At 54.9% G+C, this 22,083-nt stretch overlaps 1 protein-coding gene across 1 annotated transcript in view; it reads right to left on the reverse strand.

The window, feature by feature from the left end:
* Positions 1–591: 591 nt before the first annotated feature.
* SLC9A1 (solute carrier family 9 member A1) overlaps positions 592–22,083 on the reverse strand; it is a 49,332-nt gene continuing 27,840 nt past the window's right edge. Inside the window, exons 2-12 of the mRNA XM_088790667.1 lie at positions 13,078–13,538; positions 9,844–10,094; positions 8,756–8,973; positions 7,538–7,740; positions 5,879–5,968; positions 5,372–5,442; positions 5,079–5,252; positions 4,716–4,830; positions 4,459–4,560; positions 3,057–3,129; positions 592–2,435 (exon numbers count right to left, since the gene is read on the reverse strand). Of these exons, the coding sequence (XP_088646793.1) occupies positions 2,104–2,435; positions 3,057–3,129; positions 4,459–4,560; positions 4,716–4,830; positions 5,079–5,252; positions 5,372–5,442; positions 5,879–5,968; positions 7,538–7,740; positions 8,756–8,973; positions 9,844–10,094; positions 13,078–13,538 (2,090 nt within the window). The 3' untranslated portion in view covers positions 592–2,103. The remainder of the gene's footprint in view (positions 2,436–3,056; positions 3,130–4,458; positions 4,561–4,715; positions 4,831–5,078; positions 5,253–5,371; positions 5,443–5,878; positions 5,969–7,537; positions 7,741–8,755; positions 8,974–9,843; positions 10,095–13,077; positions 13,539–22,083) is intronic.

A 22,083-nucleotide genomic window follows, 5' to 3' on the forward strand; every position in this document is an offset into this window, starting at 1 on the left:
GCCTGCACAGTGCTGAGCCCATTTCATCCAGGGGTTACTGGCCCCACTTTACAGGTGAGAACCTTTCCACTGCCCTTAGTACAAACCAAAATCTTAACCGTGGGCTGCAAGGCCCCTTCTCTGCCTCCCTCCTGTTACTCTCTGACCAAGCCACACGAGTCTTTTCTCAGATCCCAGGGGGTTAGCTGTGAAGCTCCCAATTCCAGTATTCGGCAACTCTGCAACCTTCTTCACCTGGTTAACCTGGTCAGCTCATTCTCTAGTCCTCTCCTAGGATAGCTCCAGGAAAGTCCCCCTGGCCATCCCCTCCCCACCCCACCTTTCACTGTCATTCACAAACACATTGGGTTTTTCCTGGTCTGTATGTGTTTGGTCGATGTGGTTCTTCCCCAGAGGTTGAAGGCACCTGGGGGCAGGGAGTGTCTCGCTTTGCTCACAGCTGTATCCCCGGTGCTTGGTACACAGTCATAACCACAGCAGCAGCTGATGCGGATTAAGCCTTTCTCTTTGCCAGTCATTGAGCCAAGTCCTTCCGGCCTCCAGGCCACCTTCCTCCCCAAAGTCCCTGGTGCCCAGGAAGTAGCCCTCAACTCTATCAAAACCTCACACGGATTTATTAGAATATGAAAAAGATTCGGTTTCTTCTGTACAGGCGGCAGAGCAGCAGCAGCTGTGGTGGCTTTGAACATGGTTGTCAACGTTACCCTTGCATGGTGACTCCTGCCCCAAACTGCACTTGCATGGAAAGGAGGGCAGACAGATGAACACCCACTGCCTTCCCAGTGCGCTGGGAAGAGGGACACTCTGACTATTGCACGATCCTGGGGAAGGGAGTACGAGGGGGAAGGACAGGCACCAATAGACCTGCGCCTGGCCATCGTGGCAGTGGGGGAAGGAGCACGTGTCTGTGAGCAAAGGCCTCCGGGAGCCCAGGACTCTGCCCACCAATCAGCCCTGGCCTGGAGGGAGACGCTCAGGGGAGGCCTTCTCCCCTGAGGACTGGGCTTCCACAAGCTGGGTGCGGCGCACAGAAGAGAAAGGTTCCTGGGGCCAATGGGGGGAGGGGGTGATGAGAGAAAGAACAGGCCAGCAGGAACCGAGGGTCAGGCCCAAGAGCGAAGAGGGACCGGGAGGTCCATCATCTGTGAGTTAGAACCATGACTGGGGTTGGGAATCAGAGCCTTGGGGCCACAGTTGGGAGCCCAGGAGACAGAGGACCGATTTGGGGGAGTGTTAGCCAGATGAAGAGGGTAATTCTCTGGAGCAGGGAGTGCCAGAGCTTCATTCAGCCAGGGCTTTTCAAAATGTTTTAAAAACAGGAATGGCCTCTGTGCAAGTAGGTCAGACATGGAAGTGTGAACAAACAAAACATAAAAAGGCGGCACTTTCTGGAGCCTGACAGTTCCTCCCTTGACAGCAGCCCCCGGAGGGCCCAGTGGTCCCTGCTGCAGCAGTTTGGAAAGCTGAGTCACATCGCTGTGCAGAGTGCTCCAGCTCCATACAGAGAAGCTCAGGGACGCAGAGATGCCCTCAGCCTGCAGCTGAGTAAGGACAGGTAGGGGTGGCTGGCCAGGGTGCCAGAGCTGGCAGGAGGGTGGGCCTACCATGGGGCACTGATCCCTCCCTCCCTCAGATGCCTGCTCCCCCTGGTCTTCCCCGTTTAATGGAGGTCCTGGCCTAGGCCAAGACAGGCCTTGGCTACTTCCCTTCCCAGGTGGGATCAAGGCTGGGCCAGAGGCTCTTTGGTTAGAAACTAAGATTGGTTTGAATGAGGAGGGTGATGGAGTAGGGGGGGGCCTCCGAGGTCTGGGAAACTCAGAGGTCCTCCCCTGGGAACAGGAGAGAGCCTGGACAGGGAAGGGTCTGCCTCACAGCCCAGCAGCTTTGATAAAGGGACTGGGAAGGCAGTTCTGGTGGGAGGGTGGGTGCTTCCCAGGAGGCAGGGGGAAGCCGTGCGGTGGGGCTGTGGGCCCAGCTGCCATGCAGTGGGGGGAGGAGCGATCCAGGTCAGGATGGAGGAGGGGAGCACCCCCCAGCTCCCAGCAGCCCCTGCTCTGGTGGGAGAGTCTGTGGTAGGACAGGCACCGCCCGTTGGCCCCAGTGCTATTGCCCCTTGGGGATGAAAGGCTCCCCTTCCCCAGGCTCAGGGTGGGGTCCTGGGTCACTGAGGCAGCGCTGTATCCTCTGGGAACTGGGGCTGTCACTTGGCCCAGGGGTGAAGACATCATCAGTGCCTGGGGAGGAGGGCTCCTTGGTCCGTATCATTATGCCCCCATCATCGTCTTCATCCTCAGCCACCCTGGGGTCCCGGTTCAGCCCGAGGACCTTGCCCTTCAGCTCCTCATTCACCAGGTCCACAGACTCGGGCGACTGTGGTGACGCTGGGTCGATGGTGATAACAGGCAAGTCAGCCTTCGGCTCATAGGCCAGCGGGTCTGGGGGCCAAGAGCAAGGCACCAGTTGGCTTCTGCCCCTGAACGCTGCCCAGCACGCATCCCACCTCAGCCTGTGCCAGCAACTCCCCCAGAACCTCCGTGTGAGGGCAGCGATCGAGGGATGTTTCGGAATTACTCCAGGGGGGCCTTTAGGAACCCTCGTCAGAGTTTCTCTTCTCCCAGGCTGGGGTCTCAAAGGTAGGACTGTTCCTCTCCTCACAGCAGGGCCTCCGGCGGGTGCCGCTCCTCAGACCAAGCATTAGGGCTCTTTCCTGAGTCACCACTGCCCCAGGGGCCCAGGCCTGAGAGAAGGCCTGCCCTCGTGCCCCCCACGGGTTGGAGACCCCGATGGTGCAGACCCCTCCTGTCTCCCTGCCAGGCACCCAGCTCCCTTCAGTCCTCAGCGTCACCCCACGTGGAGCACCTGTTCCTGGGGAGGACAGCAGGGCCATTCCCCCAACTCCACCTGATGGAGGAGGAGCTCATGACTGGGGAAGAAGAAGCCTGTGCTCCCCACTGGCTCCCTGAGGCCCTTCCTGTTGGAGCCTCATCTTCAGGAGTCAGTGGCACCGAGCGCCCAGCTGCGAGGCCCCTCACCAGGCACCCTGTGCCCTGCCTTACCTGAGCCAATGCGGGCCCGAGACATGGTGGGTGAGTCCAGCTTGTGGGCTGGCACTGTCAGGTAGTTGTTGATCTGCAGGAGAAAGAGCAGACAGCTGTGAGCTTGGGCAGCCCCTCTGGATGGCACCCAACACTGGTGGCCACAGGCGTATTCAGGGCGCTCGCTCCCTCTTGGCAGTTCCTCACTAAGCTCTTCACCTGCCTGAGCCATGCTGGCACTTCAGGGGTTCCTGAGGGCTTGGCCCAGTCTCCCCTCAAGCTATGCAATCTCCTGGGCAGCCCTGAACACTCCTGCGCTGCCCTCCCGGTCCCAGTGGCACTGCCCCAGTCTCTAGCTCTACTCTACACCTGCCCCGATGTACAGACCCATACAGTCAACTCAGGAGTGGACACATGCGCCCTGGATGACCCCCAGGTATCTCAATGCAACATGTGGAAACTAAACTCAGTTCCTTATCTTCCCTCACATCTTTGTTCCTTCCTGGCATCTCCTGTCACCGCCACTACTCCTAGCTACCCAAATCAGAAGGCTAGACATTACCCAGCTCCTTTTTCTCTTCCCTCAGCCCCACCTCAAACTGGTGACCAAGTCTTGCTGGTTCTACCTCCTAAATGTCCCTTAAATCTATCTACTCCTTTCTATCTCCCCGTCACCACCCTAATCTGGGCCACCTCCACCCCTTTCCATGTCACTCCCTTACCGAGAACCCTCCATAGCTCTCCATGCCTGAAGAATATAGCCCAAACCCTTACACCATTCACAAGCTTCCTTGAAAGCTGAGCCCTCTCCGTTTCTAGAATGGGCCACTTTCTGTGATTGGGATCTTAGGCACACGCTCTTCTTTCTTCCTGAACCTTCCTCTGCCCACACTCCCTTCACCCTGGCTCTGGCTCCTAAGCTTGCCCTGACCCCGTCCTGTTTGGGGTGCTCAGGGCCCCCGGCACCTCCTGCCCTGCACGGGCCACTGTGTGAGCAGCTCGTAAGGGAGGAACTGGGCTGACTCATCCAAGGACTAAGAGGCTACGCTGCTGCTTCGCACGTCGGGACCACTCAACACGTTTCCTGAACAAATGTGTGCCTTCCTTTGTGCTTTTGGACAGCAGTCTTTCCCCCTGGGCCTTAGTTTTCTCACAACAAAATGAAGGGCTAGAGCACCTGGAGACTCTTCTAGCACAGAAGCCTGAGGATGTGACGAGGGGCCTGGCCTCTTCACTGAGCCTAATGGGGAGGAGGTGGAGAAGGCTTTCTGGAACCTTCCTTGGGTATCAGCCTTGAAAACTGGTAGAGGAGGCCCAAAAAACCCAGATCAGAGTGCTGTCTTCAAAAGGGCTTGGTGGGGAGTGCGGGACGAGGAGGGACCCAGAGTCCCCAAGAAAGGAGCCACCCCAGTCCCAGACACACCTTCTGCTCCAGCTGCCGGGCCTTCTGTCTCCGGAGCAGCATCTGGTTCCAGGCCTCCTCGTACGGATCTGCCACCAGCGTGTGTCTATTGTAAGACCGCAGCTGTGGGAAGAAGAGATGTCAGGCAGGGCAGGCTCTGGAAGCTGGGCCTGGAGAGGCCAGGGCAGCTCTGGGCATGTGTGCGGAGAGGCTGGAGCAGACAGGGAGACACGGGGCTCCTCCACTGTAGGGGGCCCAGGCAGGGAGCAGCCCCTCACCCGCTGCCTGGTCTTCTGCAAGTTGTTCCTCAGGATTTTGCGGATCTCCTCTTCTTTGTCCTTGGAGAGTGCTGGTAGGATGCGGTCTGCAGGCAGGGACTTGGGATGGATGTTTCTGGAACAACATGGCACAGGTTAGATCCTCAAGAAAATTCCTGTGACCCTGGAGCCTGCTGGACTCGGCCAGAAGGAGGTCACCCTGGGGACAGCCCAGGGGGTGGGGTGGGCTAAGCTTCAGGTCCTCAGTGCGGCCCTGCAGCTCGCTCGCCAGCTGTCACCCCCTCCCCAGGGTCGCCTGCTCCAGGGTGGTGTCGAGGGGTTAGTGTGGGTGCAGAAGCAGCCAGGTTGGTTATTAGCACTCACTGCATGGAGACGGTGGAGACAGCAGAGGGGATCTTGCCCATGCCACCACTTTCCACCAGCTCGATCGCCTGCTTCATCTCCATCTTGTGGTAGAAAGCGATGAGCTGGGGCTCCTTGGAACGCTCGCCGGCTATCAGACACTTCTTCACATATTTCTTATTAAACCGGTTGAGCCTGGTGGAAGAAGGGAGGAGATGGATGGAGCCAGCTCCTAGGGGTGGGGAGACACCCAGGCCCCGGGAGACCCTTACCTGCCCCTCCCTGCCCACCTGCCCGCCAGGCCTGCCACCTACTTGTCCTTCCAGTGGTGGTGGCCGTAGTGGCCACAGATGTCCTCGATGCCTGTCAGAAGGTGGTCCAGGAACTGAAACGGGCCCAGGGCCAGGTCAAGCCTCACTACTGGGCTCCTTCCCTACCAAGACTTCTGAATAGGCCCCCCCACATTCAAAACTAGTGTGGCTCTGCTCAGCCCAGCCCTGTAGGTTCAGGAGCAGCCAGGAGATGGCGCCCATACCTCATTCAAACTGAATACCAAGCCCTCTGCCACTGGGGCATGGCTGAACCCCCTTCTCTGAACCCACCTGTGCCTGATGCCTGGGACAGGTATATACTAGAGGCAGAGATGGCATGATATCCCCTCCTCAGGTTCCCGGCTGCTCATACCACACCTTCCTATGATGAGACCTGCTGACTTCAAGAGGCTTAAGGACTATCCGGCACTGGGATAAGGGAAGAGGGGCTGGCAAGGCCTAGCTGCTCCCCAAGCCTTCTCCTGCAATTGAGGGCCGGGCTTCCAATACCTGTGTATGGATCTCCTCATTGATGGAGCGCTTCGTTTCTTGCTTTTTCTTCACAGCCAACAGGTCTACCAGGGGCCGAATGGTCATTCCCTGAGGGGCAGGTGAGTGTCAGGCCCTCCAGGTCTACCCTGGCAGGGAGGCCACAAAGCCTCCCACCTTCCCCCAGGGCCCCTGAGGCTGCGATGCCCTCTGCTCTGAGGACCCTCATCTTTCAACCTTCATGCCAGCACTTCTACACAGGCAGGTCCTCAAAGCCTCCGTTTTCCTGAAGGCAGTCAGAAGTCTGACAGCCCATCCAGCAGAATGACTCACACACAGGTCACCTAGCTTGGGCCAGGGGTCAGAGGGCCTGGGTCAAGTGTGGGCTCCACCACAGATGCATTCTGCAACCCAGGGAAGTAAGGCCTGGCTAATGGGGAGAACCACCTACGCTCTGCTTCCCTCACAGGACTGTGACCAAGGAGCACCTAGTAATAGCACCAACAGTTAATTTAACTGCACACTTGCCACGTGCCAGAGCCAGTTGTGTTTTACTAGTATTAGCTCTTTAATACCCACAATGACCATATGAGTAGGTCTTTTCATTATCCCCATTATAAAGATGAGGAAACTGAGGCTCAGAGAGGTTAAGTATCTTTCTAAGGTCTCACAGTAATAGAGCTGGATTCGAGCCCAAGCAGGGAGATCCCTACCTCAATGATGCCTTCATTGAAAATGGACTTGGTAAACCATTAGTATATACAACTGCAAAGTCAAGATGATAAAATATTTTTGAGATGAAAGCAGGTCAAGAGGACAAAAGAGGCAGCCTCCTCTCCTCTTAAAGGATAGGAAATAAGTCCAACCCCAAGAGGTTTCCTCTACATGTCTTTCTCCTGGGAAGGCAATGATGTTTCTCATCTAGGGCTTTCCAGGATTAGTGTCAAGGAAAGATGGAGGGGATGGTAGAGAAACAGAGGTCCTGACAGAGTGTTTCTCACTTGCCCAACGTCACAGCTCAGGTAAGGTGGGATTTACACCACCCCAGGCTGGGCTTCCTTGAGGACTCAGGGCGGGTGGTGGTGGGCTCTCAGCTAAGCCTGGGTCATTCAAATGTACAGAAATCACTGACCAGCAGGCTGGATGGATTCTTTGGGATTTAGTCCAGTCCCTTCACTTCCCAGATGGGGACTGAGACCCAGAGACGGGAGCAGGATCTTTCTCAGACAGCAGGAGAGCCTGGGCTCACTCCAGACCTGCTGCTGCTCAGCTCAGTGACCTTCCCAGTTCCCCCATGTTGTGCTATTTTATCCCCATTTTACAGATGCATAAACTGAGACCCTGAGAAATTAAATCACTTCCCTAAAGCCCTGCAATGAGCATCGTGGGCCTACTGACTGTACCCATTTCTCTTCATGCTAGCTGGGTTCCCACATTAGACAGCATTCTGGCAATTTTATATTCCAATTGGTCACTTTGTAATGACTCATTATCACAATTCCTCCTTAACAAATGAGGAAACTGAGGCCCAGAAAGGGGGAGTGGCTTGCCCAAGGCTGCACAGCAAGCTATTGGTGGATAAAAGACTAGAACCTATGGCCCCCTCTTGGGTCATGTGCTTCCTCTTTCCACTGGCAGAGTCAGGGTCCCCAGGCAGGGCTGTTCCACTCTGTCCAGCACCTGCACAAAGACGGTGAAGAAGATGACGGTGATGATGGCAGTGAGGAACAGGTCACACATGGGGAAGTGCTCCTTGTCCAGGAGGTAGCCCAAGGAGAAGGCGATGGCCCCTCGCAGGCCCCCGTAGGCGATGATGAACTGGTCCTTGGGGGTCAGCTTCACAATGCGGAACTTGTTGATGAACCAGGTCAGGCCCAGCACGCCTGCCAGGGAGGGGCGAAAAGAAGTCAGGCTGTCTGTAGCTCCTCCTGGCTTCTGCACCAGCAACTTCTCTGTCTGGAGGAAGCCTCCACTGGGAAGCCCACCCTGCTCACTCATTTCCTGGGTCCTCAGCCCAGGGTGCTCTGAATCCTTCAATCTAAGAGCTGAGTGGATGCTAAGGGGGCCCCCAACCTGGATGTACTTTAGAGGCATCACAGAGGCCTCCAGTGGCCAAAGGTTGGGAGGACGATGGGAAAAGAGATGAAACAGTATTGGCTACAAGTTGATATGTATTAAATATGATGGGAAGATGGGGTTGCTTTTCTCTGTGTTTGAAATTTTCCGTAATAAAAAGTTACTAAGACACGCATTGGTCTGGGTCTAACCTCAACCCACAGAACTGGAATCTCGGGAGGACGAGGCCCAGGAATGAAGGGGTTTTAAAACAGTGGACCAAGTAAATGTGATGCCCATTCAGGCTCAGGCTCACAGACCTAATCTCAGAGAGGAGGTGAGAGAGATACAGAGTGGGGAAGGGACATAGTCACTGAGGTGAGCTGAGTCTGTAAAGTGTAAGCAGAACCCAAAGATCCGAGCCTGGTCCCATGTGCAGCCCTGGATGGCAGTTAGGGTTGGAGGAGCTGCACACAGCTTTGCCTTGACAAGTGCTAACGTCATCTGTGCCGATGCATCTGTGAGAATGCAGAGCACACTCACAGGCCTGCGCTCTAGGGGTCTCGGTCCCCTCCTCAGATCCCGACAGGCTCAGAATTAGAGCGTTGCTGAGGCCCCTCCACTCTGACACACTGTGACTGTCTCCCCAGGATCCCAGACTCACCACAGAGTGGGCTTCTCTCCCTCCAAGGCCCAGCACGGCCTCAGCATTGCAGAGAGGAGGGGGGGAGGCCCCTGCTGTGCAGCTGTGCTGTGCTGGGAGCAGCCAGGGGCAAACCCCAGCCCCTCTACAATGCCACCCACCCACACACATGCACATGTCCCTCAGGCCCAGGACCTCACCCAGCACTCGGGCGATGAGGCAGAAGAGCAGGGTGCTGATGACAAAGGTCCAGTTCCAGTGGTGGGAACCAGCCACGGTGGAGACACCGAGGAAGATGAAGATGAGAGTCTCGCTGACGCTGCTCCACATCTTCAGGAAATACTTGATGGTCGTGTGGGACTTGTGAGAGATGTTGGCCTCCACATAGGGGCGCATCACCACTCCCGAGGCAATGAGTCTGGGGTCAGGGAAGAGTGGGGTTCAGGGTTCAGAGTCGAGCTGCACCTTTCCAGAGCCCCTCTACTGCCAGGGAGGCTGCCAGCTCTTCTATGGGCTTTCCACGCCCGCTCTCTCAGTCCGCTCACTCAACCCTATAGACAGGCATATTCTTACATTTTTCAGATGAGGAATCTGAGACTTGGGGAAATGAAGTCGCCTACCCACTGTCATACTGCCAGCGAGTGACAGAGCAAAGACACAAACTGATATCTCCAAAGCCCACGCCTTGCCCTTGAGGCCACGCTGCCTCTCTGCCAACAGGAGTCAATGACGCACACCTGTGGCCTAGCGTTTACTCCCCATAGTGTGGTGTCCTGACGCGTGGGCATCTCCACAGGGAGCTCTGTTCTGAGAAGCAGCCCAAGCCCTCCCAGCCTGGAGTCCACTGGCCTGGACTCCACACTGTCACCCGACTCCCCCAATCCAGCCCCGCCTCTGCACTTCCAATGTCCTCCCCTACTGGGGACACCTTTGCACCTCACTGCCTCTGCCTTCAAGACCCAGCTGAGGCCTCGGGACCTCCAGGACTCCTCGCTTCAATGGAGGCCTCCAGCCTCCTTGCTGGGGCTGCCGAGGGGAGCAGTGAACACGAGTGCCTGTATCTAGCTACGACCAACGGGTTCCCTTTAAGACAAACGAAGGAAAGACATTGCAGGGCTGAGACTTCCCAGAACTTTAAACTCAGTGCTTCCAGGGGCAGTCCCAGGGCCCGGAGTGGGGAGCTCATCTCTTCCCTGGTGCTGGAGGCTGGGTCCTCGTGAGCTCCCTCGCGACCCTACAAGCCTGGGAATCCCAGCGGGCGGCCTCCCCCCGCCGCACCCAGACTCACGCCATGATGCCAGACAGATGGAAGAGCTCAGCTGACAAGTAGGCCATGTAGCTGTAGAGGAAGACGAAGAGCGGCTCGATGACACGGATGTGAGCGGTGAATCGAGAGGTGAAGGCTGCGATGACCCCGTAGACCACGCCCACAAAGACCCCGCCCAGGGACACCACGAAGAAGCTCAGGAAGCCGAGGACGATGTCCACGATGCCCAAATGGTCGTAGCTGGCGAACTCCTCAAAGAGGTGATACAGGACCTGGGGAGGGTGTGCAGGGGAGTCAGTAGGAGAGCGGGGCCCTGCCCCACGGCTCCCAGGGGTCTGGCCGGGGTGATCCCATCTCCTCTGATGACCACGGCCACCAGAAGAGGCCACGTGGTAACACGGAAACCCTAGTGCCAAGCAGGTGCTCAGAGCCACTGGCCAGGCGGCCAGAGGGTCTGGCTTGAGGCCTGGAGCACCTGCTGGTTAAGAGCACAGACTCTGAAGCCTACCTTCCTGGGGCTCTGCTGTCCCCCAGCGTACACACGGGGCAAATTACTCAATCTCCCTGTGCTAGTTTTCCTATCCACAAAATGGGGGCAATAGTAGCAACCTTCCAGTGGTGAGGATTAAATTAGTCAGTAAAGGCAGAGCGCCTAGAACCGTGCCTGTGACAGTGGCAGCTGCAACTGGCACTGCTCAGTTCACCTGTTTGACCTTGGGCAGATCATGTCCCTCCTTCAGCACAAAGCAGGGAAAGTTCAGGCAACAGACTAGAACAGGACTTCTTAACTAACCTCTGAGGGTTTCTGAAAATACACATGTCCAGGCCATACCCTAACTTGGACTCTCTGGAGGTGGACCCCAGAAATCTCTATTCAACAAGCTCCCCAGGTGGTTGTGATGAACAGCCAAGTTCGGATGCTATGGAACTGGAGGCTCTCTAAGGCTGCCCCGCCTCCTGGACTGGGAAGTAAACGGTCATTATAACACGACCGTCAGACATCTAAGTGGCACTTCATATACTGTAAAGCCCGTTGACAGCGGTCATCCTGCTTGACACACCACAGCTCTGTCAGGTAGGTCACTAAGGGTGCCTGCTCCCTTGCTAACTGAGCTCAGAGTGGCAAAGTGACTTGCCAGAGGGCCCCTAGCCTGGGAGCAGCAGAACTGGGCCCAGAACTCGTTCCCTGACAGCAATGGATGGGGCTTCCCTGTTGGGTTGAGCTTTGAGGTTCTGCCCTCTTAGGAGCCAGCTCCCTGGCCTACTCGTAGGCAGTGCTGCCAGGAAACCAGATGGGGAGTTTCCAGGCCTGGGGACTGCTGGGGATCCCTGCGAGGGAACCTTCCAAAGCTCCCAGTACCTGGGCAGGACCTGGAGATGGGTGCAGGAGGTGACCTCCAGGGCAAAGGCCCGAGACCACACAGCTCACGGGCAACCTTCAGGTTTGCTGTCTGGGAAAGGAGCTGCTTGCACCACACCGAGCTCCAGAAAGGCCCGAGCTGGGCCAGGCAGGAAGGAGAGATGCTGAGCGCTGGCCAGTCCCATGCTGCCTGGAACACAACCGTCTGGGAGACAGGGCAGGGCTCTAGCAGAGGACGGCAGGTGTGTTCTCAGCCCTGGGCTGCCTAAACTCACCCCTGGCCTGAGGAGATCCATGGGTCCTTGGGTCCATCACCTGGGCCAGTGGGGTGGGTACAGAGGGCAGGGTCCTCCTTTCCAGACAGTGACTACTGTCAGTGGGACTAGAGAGGCAGTGCAGCATAGTGGTAAGCAGATGGGCTCTGGACTCAGACTGGTATGAACCCCAGCCACATCACTTATCAGACCTTGGGTAAGTTCCTTAGCCTTTCAGTGCCTCAGTTTCCTCACCTGGAAAAACTGGGAATAACAACAGTGCTCACCTCACAGAGTTTCTGTGCAGATTAGATGAGGCAATACATATTCAGACAGGAAGTGCTCAATGAACACCAGCGATTACTACCACCATGCCACCTCCTTGGGGAGGGGAGGCTATGGACCCGCGGGGGCTAGACTGAGGTGTCCACTCGATGCAACCACTCCCCAACGCATCCCAGCAGTGCCAACCCCACACCCAGGCCCAGCGGGAGGACTTTGTCTTTGGTACCCATCAGTTTCAGACACTAGTGGATGTGACTCCTATAAGAACCCCAGAAGGATGACAGGCTAAGTACAGATGGGGAAACTGAGGCACCACGGTAACCCTGGGCAAGAGGGGGTACTAGAAGAGACCAGGACCAAGGCCGGTCTGCTTAGGCCAGGCTGCTGCTCTATCAGCCCCATGAGGAGCCGATGAGGGCAGCAGGGGAGGAAGAGGCAGCCGAAGCTGCCGGGCGTACACCACCAGGGCCTGTCTCTTCTTTGAGGTCAGCTTCCTGAGGGGCTGGGGTGGAGAAGGCAGAGTGCATGTGCAAGCACATGTGTCCTTGTGTTTTCCTATGTGTGCAGCTGCTGAGGGGTCCAGCTGGGAGGGGGGGTGTTTTCACAATACAATGTGGTGTGCACATACACGTATCTGTTTCCTGAGGAAACTGGCTGGGAGGAAGGGCATGTGCAAACATATACAGAACTGCCATGGGCAGACCCCGCAGGGGGGCTGTCTCCTCACTAGGCCCGGGGAGGAAAGCACTAACTACTCTGCCACTTTGCAGGTGTCAAAGGTGAGGCCCTTAGAGGTACTGTCACTTGCTTAAGGTCACTTAGTAAGCAAGTGGCCAGCCCTTTTTATTTATCACTTTCTGGAGGTTTGGGGAGGCAAGGTCCCTTTCCACAGTTGCTGCCCCAGACTCTGCACAAACCAAACTCTAAAGACATAGCCCACATGAAAGCTGAAATGCCCCTTACAGACTAAATGGTCTATACAGGGTAAACTGAGGTACAACAAGGACAAGTAATACAGCCAAGGTCCCATCACAACCCAAGTCAGGGATGGACCCTATGACCTAGTAAGGCCAAGTGCTCAGGCCCCAGAGTCAGACAGACCTGGCTTCTGACTTGGTTCCATCATATTCTAGCCAGTTATTTAACTTCTTTGGGCCTGATTCCTCCTCTGTAAAGTGAGAACACTGAGCACCTCCTACGGTTGTCACGAGGATGACATGAGATCATCCGTCATCCATGTCACGTGCTCAGCACGATGCCTGGCACACAGCAGGCAGGGACGGACTTGCTGTTTTATTCCTATTACTAGCGGGGACGCAGTCACTCTGCACTTGGATTCGGGTCCCTGCCCCTCACCACAGTGACGGCATCATTGAGTAGCGACTCTCCGAAGACGAGGATATGGAGCAGCTCGTTGATGTGAATTTCCTCGAAGACAGCCAGCACGGCCACGGGGTCCACGGCCGAGATGATGCTCCCGAAGAGCAGGTTTTCCAGGAGGCCGATGTTGTTGATCTGCTCGCCGCCCACCCGGCACACGGCGTACATGAGGCCGCCCAGGAAGAAGGCGTTCCACAGTGTGCCCACCACAGCAAAGATCAGGATGGTGCCCAGGTTCTCCGTGAACTGCCGCAGCGGCAGGAAGTAGCCGGCATCCAGAATGATGGGCGGCAGCAGGAAGAGGAAGAAGACATCGGACTGCAGGAAGGGGGGTTTCTCGCCCACGCCCTTGATCAGGCCCCCCACCAGCAGCCCCACCACAATCAGCAGGCAGCTCTCCGGGACGATGCTCGAGATGGTGGGGATCACATGGAACCCTGTGGAGGGCGAGAGAACAGGAGGCTGTGGGGTGGCAGGGAGCCGGGAGGACAGAAGGTTGGGGACAGGGCTGGGGCTGAGGCGAACAGCTGGTGAGGGGGCACAGACTCATCTCAGAGGGCCGTTCTGTTGACTCTGACGTCAGCTTCCTCACCAGTAAAATGGAGGTGATAGTACCACAGGGTTCACAGGGTTGCTCTTTAAACTAAGTGACAATGTTTTTAAAGCGCCTTTTTCAAAGGATATACAGTTGCTATCGGTCATTGTCATAAAATAGCAGAAAGCAGCAGCTGTGTATGCCTCCAGAAGCTGAAAGGTGAAAGGTTCAAGGTGAAATTATACACTGGTCACCAAGGCTCCAAGTACCTAGGGGCATTACCTCCACCTGAACTCAAGCCATCTTTCCAGGCACAAGTTCAGGGAGGCAGGTGTTTAAGTGGAAGGCAGACCACCGATTGGTGGAGAAGTGACACAGGAGACAGAAGGCAGCACAAAAGAATCAGAACGTCAGTGCAGGAAGGAGCTTGGGGTTCATACCGCCCGGGGTCTGCAGAAAGCACACGGCAAGCTCCAATCCCAGACTCACATGCTTTCCTGCCAAGTCCAGAGTGCTGCTCAAGAAGCCAACAGCAATCAATCAGTTTGGCATGAGACACAACCTATTTATAGCCACCCTGCTTCTAGCCCAATCCCTCCTAGCTTAAAGATGGGGCAACTGAGGCTCAGAAAGAAGGGACTTGCCCAAGGTCACATAGCAAATCAGTAGCAGAACCAGGACAGACTCCAGGAGCAGATCCCCCAGCCCCCATCAAACTCCACAGTCCTGTAAACCAACCCTTCCTATCCTCCCTCCCCCTCAAGGCATGAACACGCCCCTCGGCTTGAGACCCACCCACCATCTCCTCAGAGCAGCAGCAGCAAGCTCACCTAGGGGCTCCAAACCCACAGCTGGGAGGTAGCCAAAATCCCCTTCGGAGAGGGCCTCTCTCAATGCCAGCTTTTGCCCCAAGCTCCCTCTGGGTTTTTGGCTTGTTTTGGGGTGGAGAGGTGGGTGGAGAAGCTGCACGTTGGATACGATAAACCCCAGGGTCTGCTTGGTTAAGAGGGTGTGACACTTTGTTCAAGGGGAAAGCTCTCGCTTTCCTCCCATCCCTGTAAGCTCTGTGCGGTAGATTCCATATCTGTTTATAATTATATCCCCAGGGCTGGGGACACCAGTAGGTGCTCAACAAATATTGACTGATTTGAAAATGCACAGGGCTGCTACCCACGTGATTCCCAGCAGCCTTTCTGGCCAGGCCTCTGCTCTCATTACTCTTGAAATCCTTGGAAAGGAGGAAGAACATCCCTCCCCATGTCCAAAGCTCCTCCTCCTCTCAGGTAACGATAGCGGCAGTATAGCTACAAGTCAGGACTCACACTCAAAATACTATTTAGGCCCAGTGCCGAGCACCCAGGAGACATTCAAAGCATGTTAGGAAAAAACCCACATCTCCATCCTAGATCAGAAGAGGACCCCAAAGCCATCATGTGCATTCATTCTCCTGACTTCAAGACAGACCTGACCAAAAGTCACCTCTTCTGCTGAACAGTCCCGAAGTCTTTGCCGTTTCCACCAGCAAAGCCCCAGTGGGATGGGGTAGGTCACGTTAAGCCCAAGCCTCTCTTGCTATATAGGTCAAACTCAAATGTTCAGCATTGCCTCTGTCACTAGGTCTTGTTTAATGTCCCATGCGCCCCACTGTCAACTCTTAGGTTTCAGCCTTGCCAAACTCTGTAATTTCCCTAAATGAGCCACATCCTCTTTTACCTGCAGATCTTCGCCTCGTCTAGTTTGTCTCTTCAGAGCACCGTTCTTGTACCTCTACCCACACTGTGTGTGGCTGACACCATACCTGCCTGCCTCCTTCTCCAGGAAGCATTCCCTGACCACCTGTCTACCCAGGTTAGGGCAGGAGTCATTCTCTGGTGTCTCTCATCATCTTCAATCCACAGTCATCGCCCAAGTTCCTCTCTCTCCCTGGCACCCAGTGAGGGCAGACAACCCCTGCAGAAGTGGTGGAGACAGGACAATGGCACCACACCCCCGAGACCTGTACGGCCCCAAAGAGGAGATAGGATGGCACAGGGGTTCAGGGGAGCAGAGCTCCTGCAGGCACAGGCCAGGAAGCAGCTTCTCAAGGCCAGGAGCCCAGCTCTAGCTCTAGCCAGCTGACCTCAATATCCTGTCCATATACCTGCCCTGGAGCTGAACACCAATCGCTGCGTCAGGAAAAGGCCAAGTCTAAAGAGTCCAGGGCGGGCAGATGATACTTTCCACCTCCACCTAACACGTTAGATTTTTAAATGCCTCCCCACCCGTCTATGCCATCAGTCCAACCCAGAATGCTATCCTGGCTCTAGGAAGTTCTAGATAGTGCACTAGAGACGCAGACACAAGTAAGCCATAGCCCCTTGTGGGGGGGGGGGGCGGGGGGGCGGGGGGGATGGTAATGTGAAACAAGTCAAGAGCATTCACATGAAGAATGTTCCTTACTCCTAAAGGTGCAAGCCAGGCTCTGTGCTGGGAGCCTAGCACATACCATCTCTTTCGTCCTCACAACAGACCTATGGAATAGATGTCCCATTTTTCAGACGAGAAAGCTGGGGTCTGGCAAGATTCACTGATTCCCCAGAATCTAAGGGAGGAGTTCTATTCTAGCTTAGAGCAACTCCTACTTGTAGCAAAGAGAGCTCATTAATCCTTTACTCAGCTGCCGGGTGTTTCCTCCCAGTTAGGCCAGAGCTGTGCATTGGGGACACCAAGGTGGCTCAGGGTCACAACCTCCGTGAGGAACTTTTCCCAATCTCGGCCCCTTTGGGCCATCAGGCCTCCATCACCAGGTGAGAGACAGCTGGCATTCTTACTTGATAGATCAAAACCTGGAGCTCAGAGGAGGCAGGACATGACCAGGCCACCCAGGCCTGGGTCCCACGCCTCCTGACCCGGATGCAGTGCAAATAAGGCACCTCCCAGAGTACCCAGGGCTGGAGCGATATTCTCAGAGTTGGTCCCCTGGGGTCTTCCTGTGTTGGCCCTGCCTCTCGGTGACCAGAAGGAACTCTGGGCCCTCACAGGCAAGGGAAGGGAGGGCTGAGCCCAAGCTGAGGGGGAAGATCTGGGATCTACTCTTGGCTCCAAACCCATGAGTAGGCAGCACGTTACTGGAAAGCAGCTTCCAGGGGGAAGGGGGTGGATTCTGTCAGGCGCAGCTCAAGGAAGTCGGGGATGCAGGCCTGTTCTGGCTTGTTCCTCTCCCAAGGCCCTGACTCCACCAGATGTCCCAGCCCTGCATCCCTGAAGAGTCCCCTCAAAGCTCAGGAAACTTGTCGACACCAGGTGTGATAAAAGGGGCACAGGTAGGACCCCTGGTCCCCTGACAAAGGCCCAGCATCGCGGAGAGAGAGCCCATGATACCAAGAAATGAGGCAAAACTTCCAAGGCCTGAACTTGTGGCACTGGTGATGTCACCAGGATGGAATCAGGGGTGGGGCAGTTATAATCAGACCCAGAGCTGTGAGGGCTGGAACAGACCGTGGGGAACATACAAACCCTCCATGACATGGTCAGGGAAACTGAGACTCAAAGGGAACCAGTGACCGGCTAGTGATCACGTGACTGACTCCACGATGAAAGCCCATGAAGTTCCAAGTCCAGTGAGCCCTCAGGCCACATGGTCTCCTGTGAGGGTGTCCATCATCCCAGAGCAAGGATGGGAGAAGGTGTGGAATGCAACACCTGCGAGCCACAGGGCAAACCCGCTGATTCAGTTTGGGGCCGGCTCTCCTTTTAGGTGAAGAGGCTGGGGGTGGGGTGGGGGGGCGGGGTGTTTCTCATTCTGTGTCCACTGACAGGTGGCAGATGGGCAACTGGGCGTACTGGGGTAATGCACACACTCACCCCACTCTCATTCTTTTACACACTTTCACACATGCACACACACTAACCCACACTCTCTTACATACACTTGCACATACTCTAACCCACACTCTTACACACTCACCCATACTCATGCTCCCTCTGACACCCACACCCACAGGCTCGCTCTTACACACTCACTCTTACACATGCTCATTTTACACTCACCCACACTCTCACTCTGACACACTCTTATACACACATGCACACTCCGTGCACACGCGCGCGCGCGCGCGCACACACACACACACACACACACATGCACACACACTAGACACTTGATGGAACTCTGAACTGGTGAGGGGCTCCTGGCACCTCTGCAGCTTTTCTGCTCTTCACCATGAGAACGTTTTATTTACATCACTTCAGACTTCCAATCCACTGAGACCAGCGCAGAAGTAGGCAGACAAGGCTGTTCTGTGTCTTGGTTGCCAGGGTGACCAGACACCCCTGGTCCCCCTTCCAGCATCTCTCCCCTGGCCTGGGTGATGGAGAGTGCTGGGAAGAGGGGCATCCTTGGCCCACCAGCACTAGGTCGCCAGGGACCCAAGGGTATGCAAGGGGCTCTGCCGCTCTAGTTCCAGGCCTGAGGACTCTGAGGCTGCAACTCGGCCAGGTCCCAAGGGGTTCCTGGTTGCACAACGATTCCATTTCTTTAACTCCCTCTTCAACTGCCCCAGCAACCACTCTCAACTACAGTAATGAAAGGTAGTATCTCCCAACGAAAGCCTGGCCCTCTACAGTTTACAGCAGTGTGCTCTGATACTTTTTAAAATTCATTTGCATCTCACCACAGCTCTGGGAGGTCAAAATTACTATCCCATCATTTTGTAGATGAGGAAACTGAGGCACAGAAAGGTTAAGCAACTGGCTCAAAGTCAAGTAGTTGGTAACTGATTCAAACCCAGGCAGTCTGCGTTCTTAGCCACTTACTACATTATCCCTGGTTTTATTTTTATTTTGCTTATTTTGTTTTTAAGGGGAGCATTAGCACCCAGGACTAAAGAGGCCCCGCGTGACATTCCCAGAGGCTCAGATGTGGTATTTCTTTCCAAGAGCTCTTCTCCAGGGAAGTCTCTTACCACTGCTCCCCTTCTACTCTGCTAGCCTAATGAAGTCCTTCCTATCTTTTAAGCCTGTCTCCTCCAGGAAGCCTTCCCAGTTAACCCAGCCAGAAGGGGATCAGTCTTTTCCACTCAACTCCTAGGGCAGGAGGTGGGAATGATCAGACTACTCAGCCCCTGCCTGCCTGATTTGTACTCAGGTCCGGTCTCCACTGGGCTGGAGTGTCCTTTGGGGTAGGAGGGACTCCGATTCTTCTCGGTGTTGATTCTTCCCACCATCAACATCAGCTGTGAGGACCAGGGAGAAAGATAAACCAGATTCAGCTGCTGCCCCAGCACGTTCCCAGACAGACCAGCAGAAACAAAGTCACGTGGCACTAGCCACCCTGCCCTGGGTTCTAATCAGGGTGCAGCCGCTGACTAGCTGAGTGACCTTGGGCAGGTTATGTTGTATCTTCTACCCTCAGTTTCCCCATCCATATAAAAGCCTGTTTCAGAGGGTTTCTGGAATACAGGAGGAAACCAGGTAAAGAACGCCAAACAATGCTGGGACTCAATGTTAGCTATTATAATAATTTTCTTCAAAACTCAAGTATAACATGAATCACTCTACGTTATCATGACCTGTTGGTGTGCACTTGTCCATCACTGGGCTTTAAGCTCCCTAAGGGCGGGAGCTTTCTAGGCATCTGGATCTCCAGTTTCCGGCCTAGAAGCGGCATTAACTATTTGTGAATTGACACAAAACTGGCTTTTAGATGTGAAGCGTGGGAAAGAGGACGGAGGTGGGGATGATGCTAGAGTCTGAGGAGCAGGTGACCCTCCCAGAGCAAGGACCACTTGAGTTGAGCTTTGAAGCATCAACAGAAGTTTGTCAGAGAGAAAAGCAGGAGAAAAGCCATCCTAGAGTCTGTATCGTCTAAAGGGCCCAGCACAAGGTCCCAGCACAAGTACCCAGCACATAGCAAATGGATGTATGGGTAATAATTAAATGAAAAAACAGGGGAAGAAAAAGACAAACAGGAAGGCAGGCTGACTTCACCAAGCCTTTGCCAATAGCCAAATATCAGTGCTGTTAGGCACATTAAAGGAGATGATGTATGTAAAACACTTAGTATAATACCTGTTACACATGTTTTGTGTCTTGGTCCCTCCTCTGTAACTGGGGTGATGATGCCACCCCAGGGTGGTGGTAAGTGCCACTGAGATCATTTATTTAGAGCTCCTGGACCACGGGGTTAATCTACATTAGCATTAACCCCTGCACTGCAATTGCAAGGAGTCCCCAAACCCCATCTGTGCGCACACAGAGGGAGACTCGTCTTCGCTTTGAACTTCGCCCCACTGTTCGAAACCCAGGGCAGGTGTCACCCAATGAATGACAATTTAAAAAAAATTAAACCAATGAGTCACCTTAAGATACAATCTCTAGCACAGAGAAGGAGAGAAACACTGGACACTCAAGAGGTCTGATGTGAGGCATTGTGCTGGGGCCTCCTACGTAGCTCCTCTCATTTCCTCTCATATTCAGACCCCATTTGAAAGATGAAGAAACTGAGGCTCGGAGAGACGAGATGACTTGCCCAAGGCGACCTAGCTGGGAAGTGGCAACGTCAAAATTAGAACCCAGGCCTCCTCATGGCCAGTTCTCGTGCCACCCTGGGTCAATGAAAATTAAGCCCACCAGGATCAACAGGAAGAGAATTCAAGTCTGCAATATGCCTCCCCTAGAAAAACAGCCATAAAACAATCTGTTCTGTACCTGGATAGGAATCATTCCCCATGTGGGGGTGGCGGGGGGAGGGGCAGTCTTCTCAGTGCATTTCCCTGTCATTCTTCCAAACGCACCTTTATTTCTCGACCCACATCTCAGAGAGACAGGGTCCCACCCTCTGGGAACATCAAGTCCGGGTGGGGAATTAGCTAAAAAGCCAGCTGAGAACACAAGAAGCATATGCGGGGCCACCTGAAGCATGGTAAAAAAGCAAGCTGGGCCAGGAGGCCCAAACCAGGGCTCAAGGCCCGGCTCTGCCCTTTAGTAATCATTCGGCAAATTATTACACCATGCACGGGCCTCAGTTTCTTCGTGTGTAGACAACTGAGAATCAAGGGACTGGACACAGAAGCACCATGTGCATTGTGAAGTGGCAGGCAAATTTCAGAGATGATTGATAAAGGAGAGGTAAGGACAGAAATACCACAGGGGCTGGAGGTGACCCGGCAGCCAAGGAGACTTGAGAGAAATAAGCAGAGTGACACAGCGACTAGGAGACCTAGCAGGAGAGGCTGCTCCACAGCAGGTATATTCTGATCAGGATTCCAAGGGCGGCAGCTGGCCAAGCTCAGGATTAACCTTTAACACTTAACCTCCCATCCACATTAACCTTTATACTCTAGTTGCCAAAAGTCCCCATGCCCCATCTGTTCACACACACAGGGAAACCCTTCTTCACCTTGAACTTCTACCCACTTTTCAAAACCCAATGCAGCAGATGTCACCTCCTCTGAGAAGCCTTCCTGGAAGCACCCAGGCTGTCAGGTGCTCCTCCTAGATGAGGAGCCAGGAGCTCCGTAGCTGGTGTTCTAGTTGGTTTGTTATCCCAACACATGGCCCTGAGCCCCACAAAGGTGACTGTTCAGGAAAAGCAGGTTAAGGGAATGACGGATGCTTCCTACAGGACTGGGACTGCAGTTGGGTCTGAAGGGCAGGGGACCAGTGGAGAAAGAGTATGAACAAATGAAAAGAGAGGAAATCTCAAAAGTCTTCCAAGGGCCCTGCAGCATCATCCAGCTAGCCTGGAAACGAGACTGTGCAGTGAGGGAGACGCTGGCACACAGCTGGAGCAGGCCAGCCATGCAAGAAACAGCCAACGGGCCCACGCTGAGGCTGCAGGTCTCAAAGGGTCCCCTCACCTTCAGGCCTGGCCCCGAATGCCCCTGACCTGGCCTTGAGCCCGCTTCTACTCCTGCCCTGCCTTGCAGTCCCACCAGTCTTTCCCCCCAGGTCTCAAATACTCGTTACAGTAGTTCCTACCCCACCTGCCCCACCATGAGCTGGGGCAGCTCCTTGAGGACCTCTAGGTACCCAGCCCCACTTCAGCTCTCCATAAACATTTGTTGAATGAAATTGATTCCAGCACATTCTCCCCAACCCCCACAGGAAAGGCCAAGGCTTGAGAGTCCCCATGCTGTGAGGTGGAGGATGACTCACGCAGGAGAGGGGGGCAGGGATAGGGACCAGGAAGTAGCAGTAAACAGTCCCTGTGTGTTGACAAGCAACGTACGCAGAGGCAAGAGGCAACAAGAGGCCTGGCAAGGGAGAGGTCTCCAGGCAGCCAGGAGGAATGGCAGCTGGGAGAGGCAGGGCCTCAGTCTCCAGAGATTCTCATGGCTGGTGTGGGTCCCCAGTAGGTGACCATGTGATACACACTGGGGCCTTTTGATTTTTTCAAAATGGAAATATATTGCTCATTTAAATTTAAATATATTGCTCATGGTCATTTAAAGCTTGTTTCCCATTAG

Source organism: Rhinolophus sinicus, chromosome 14 (genome assembly GCF_057876585.1).
Source record: "Rhinolophus sinicus isolate RSI-liver-muscle chromosome 14, RSI-T2T, whole genome shotgun sequence".
Classification (NCBI taxonomy): Eukaryota; Metazoa; Chordata; class Mammalia; order Chiroptera; family Rhinolophidae; genus Rhinolophus; species Rhinolophus sinicus.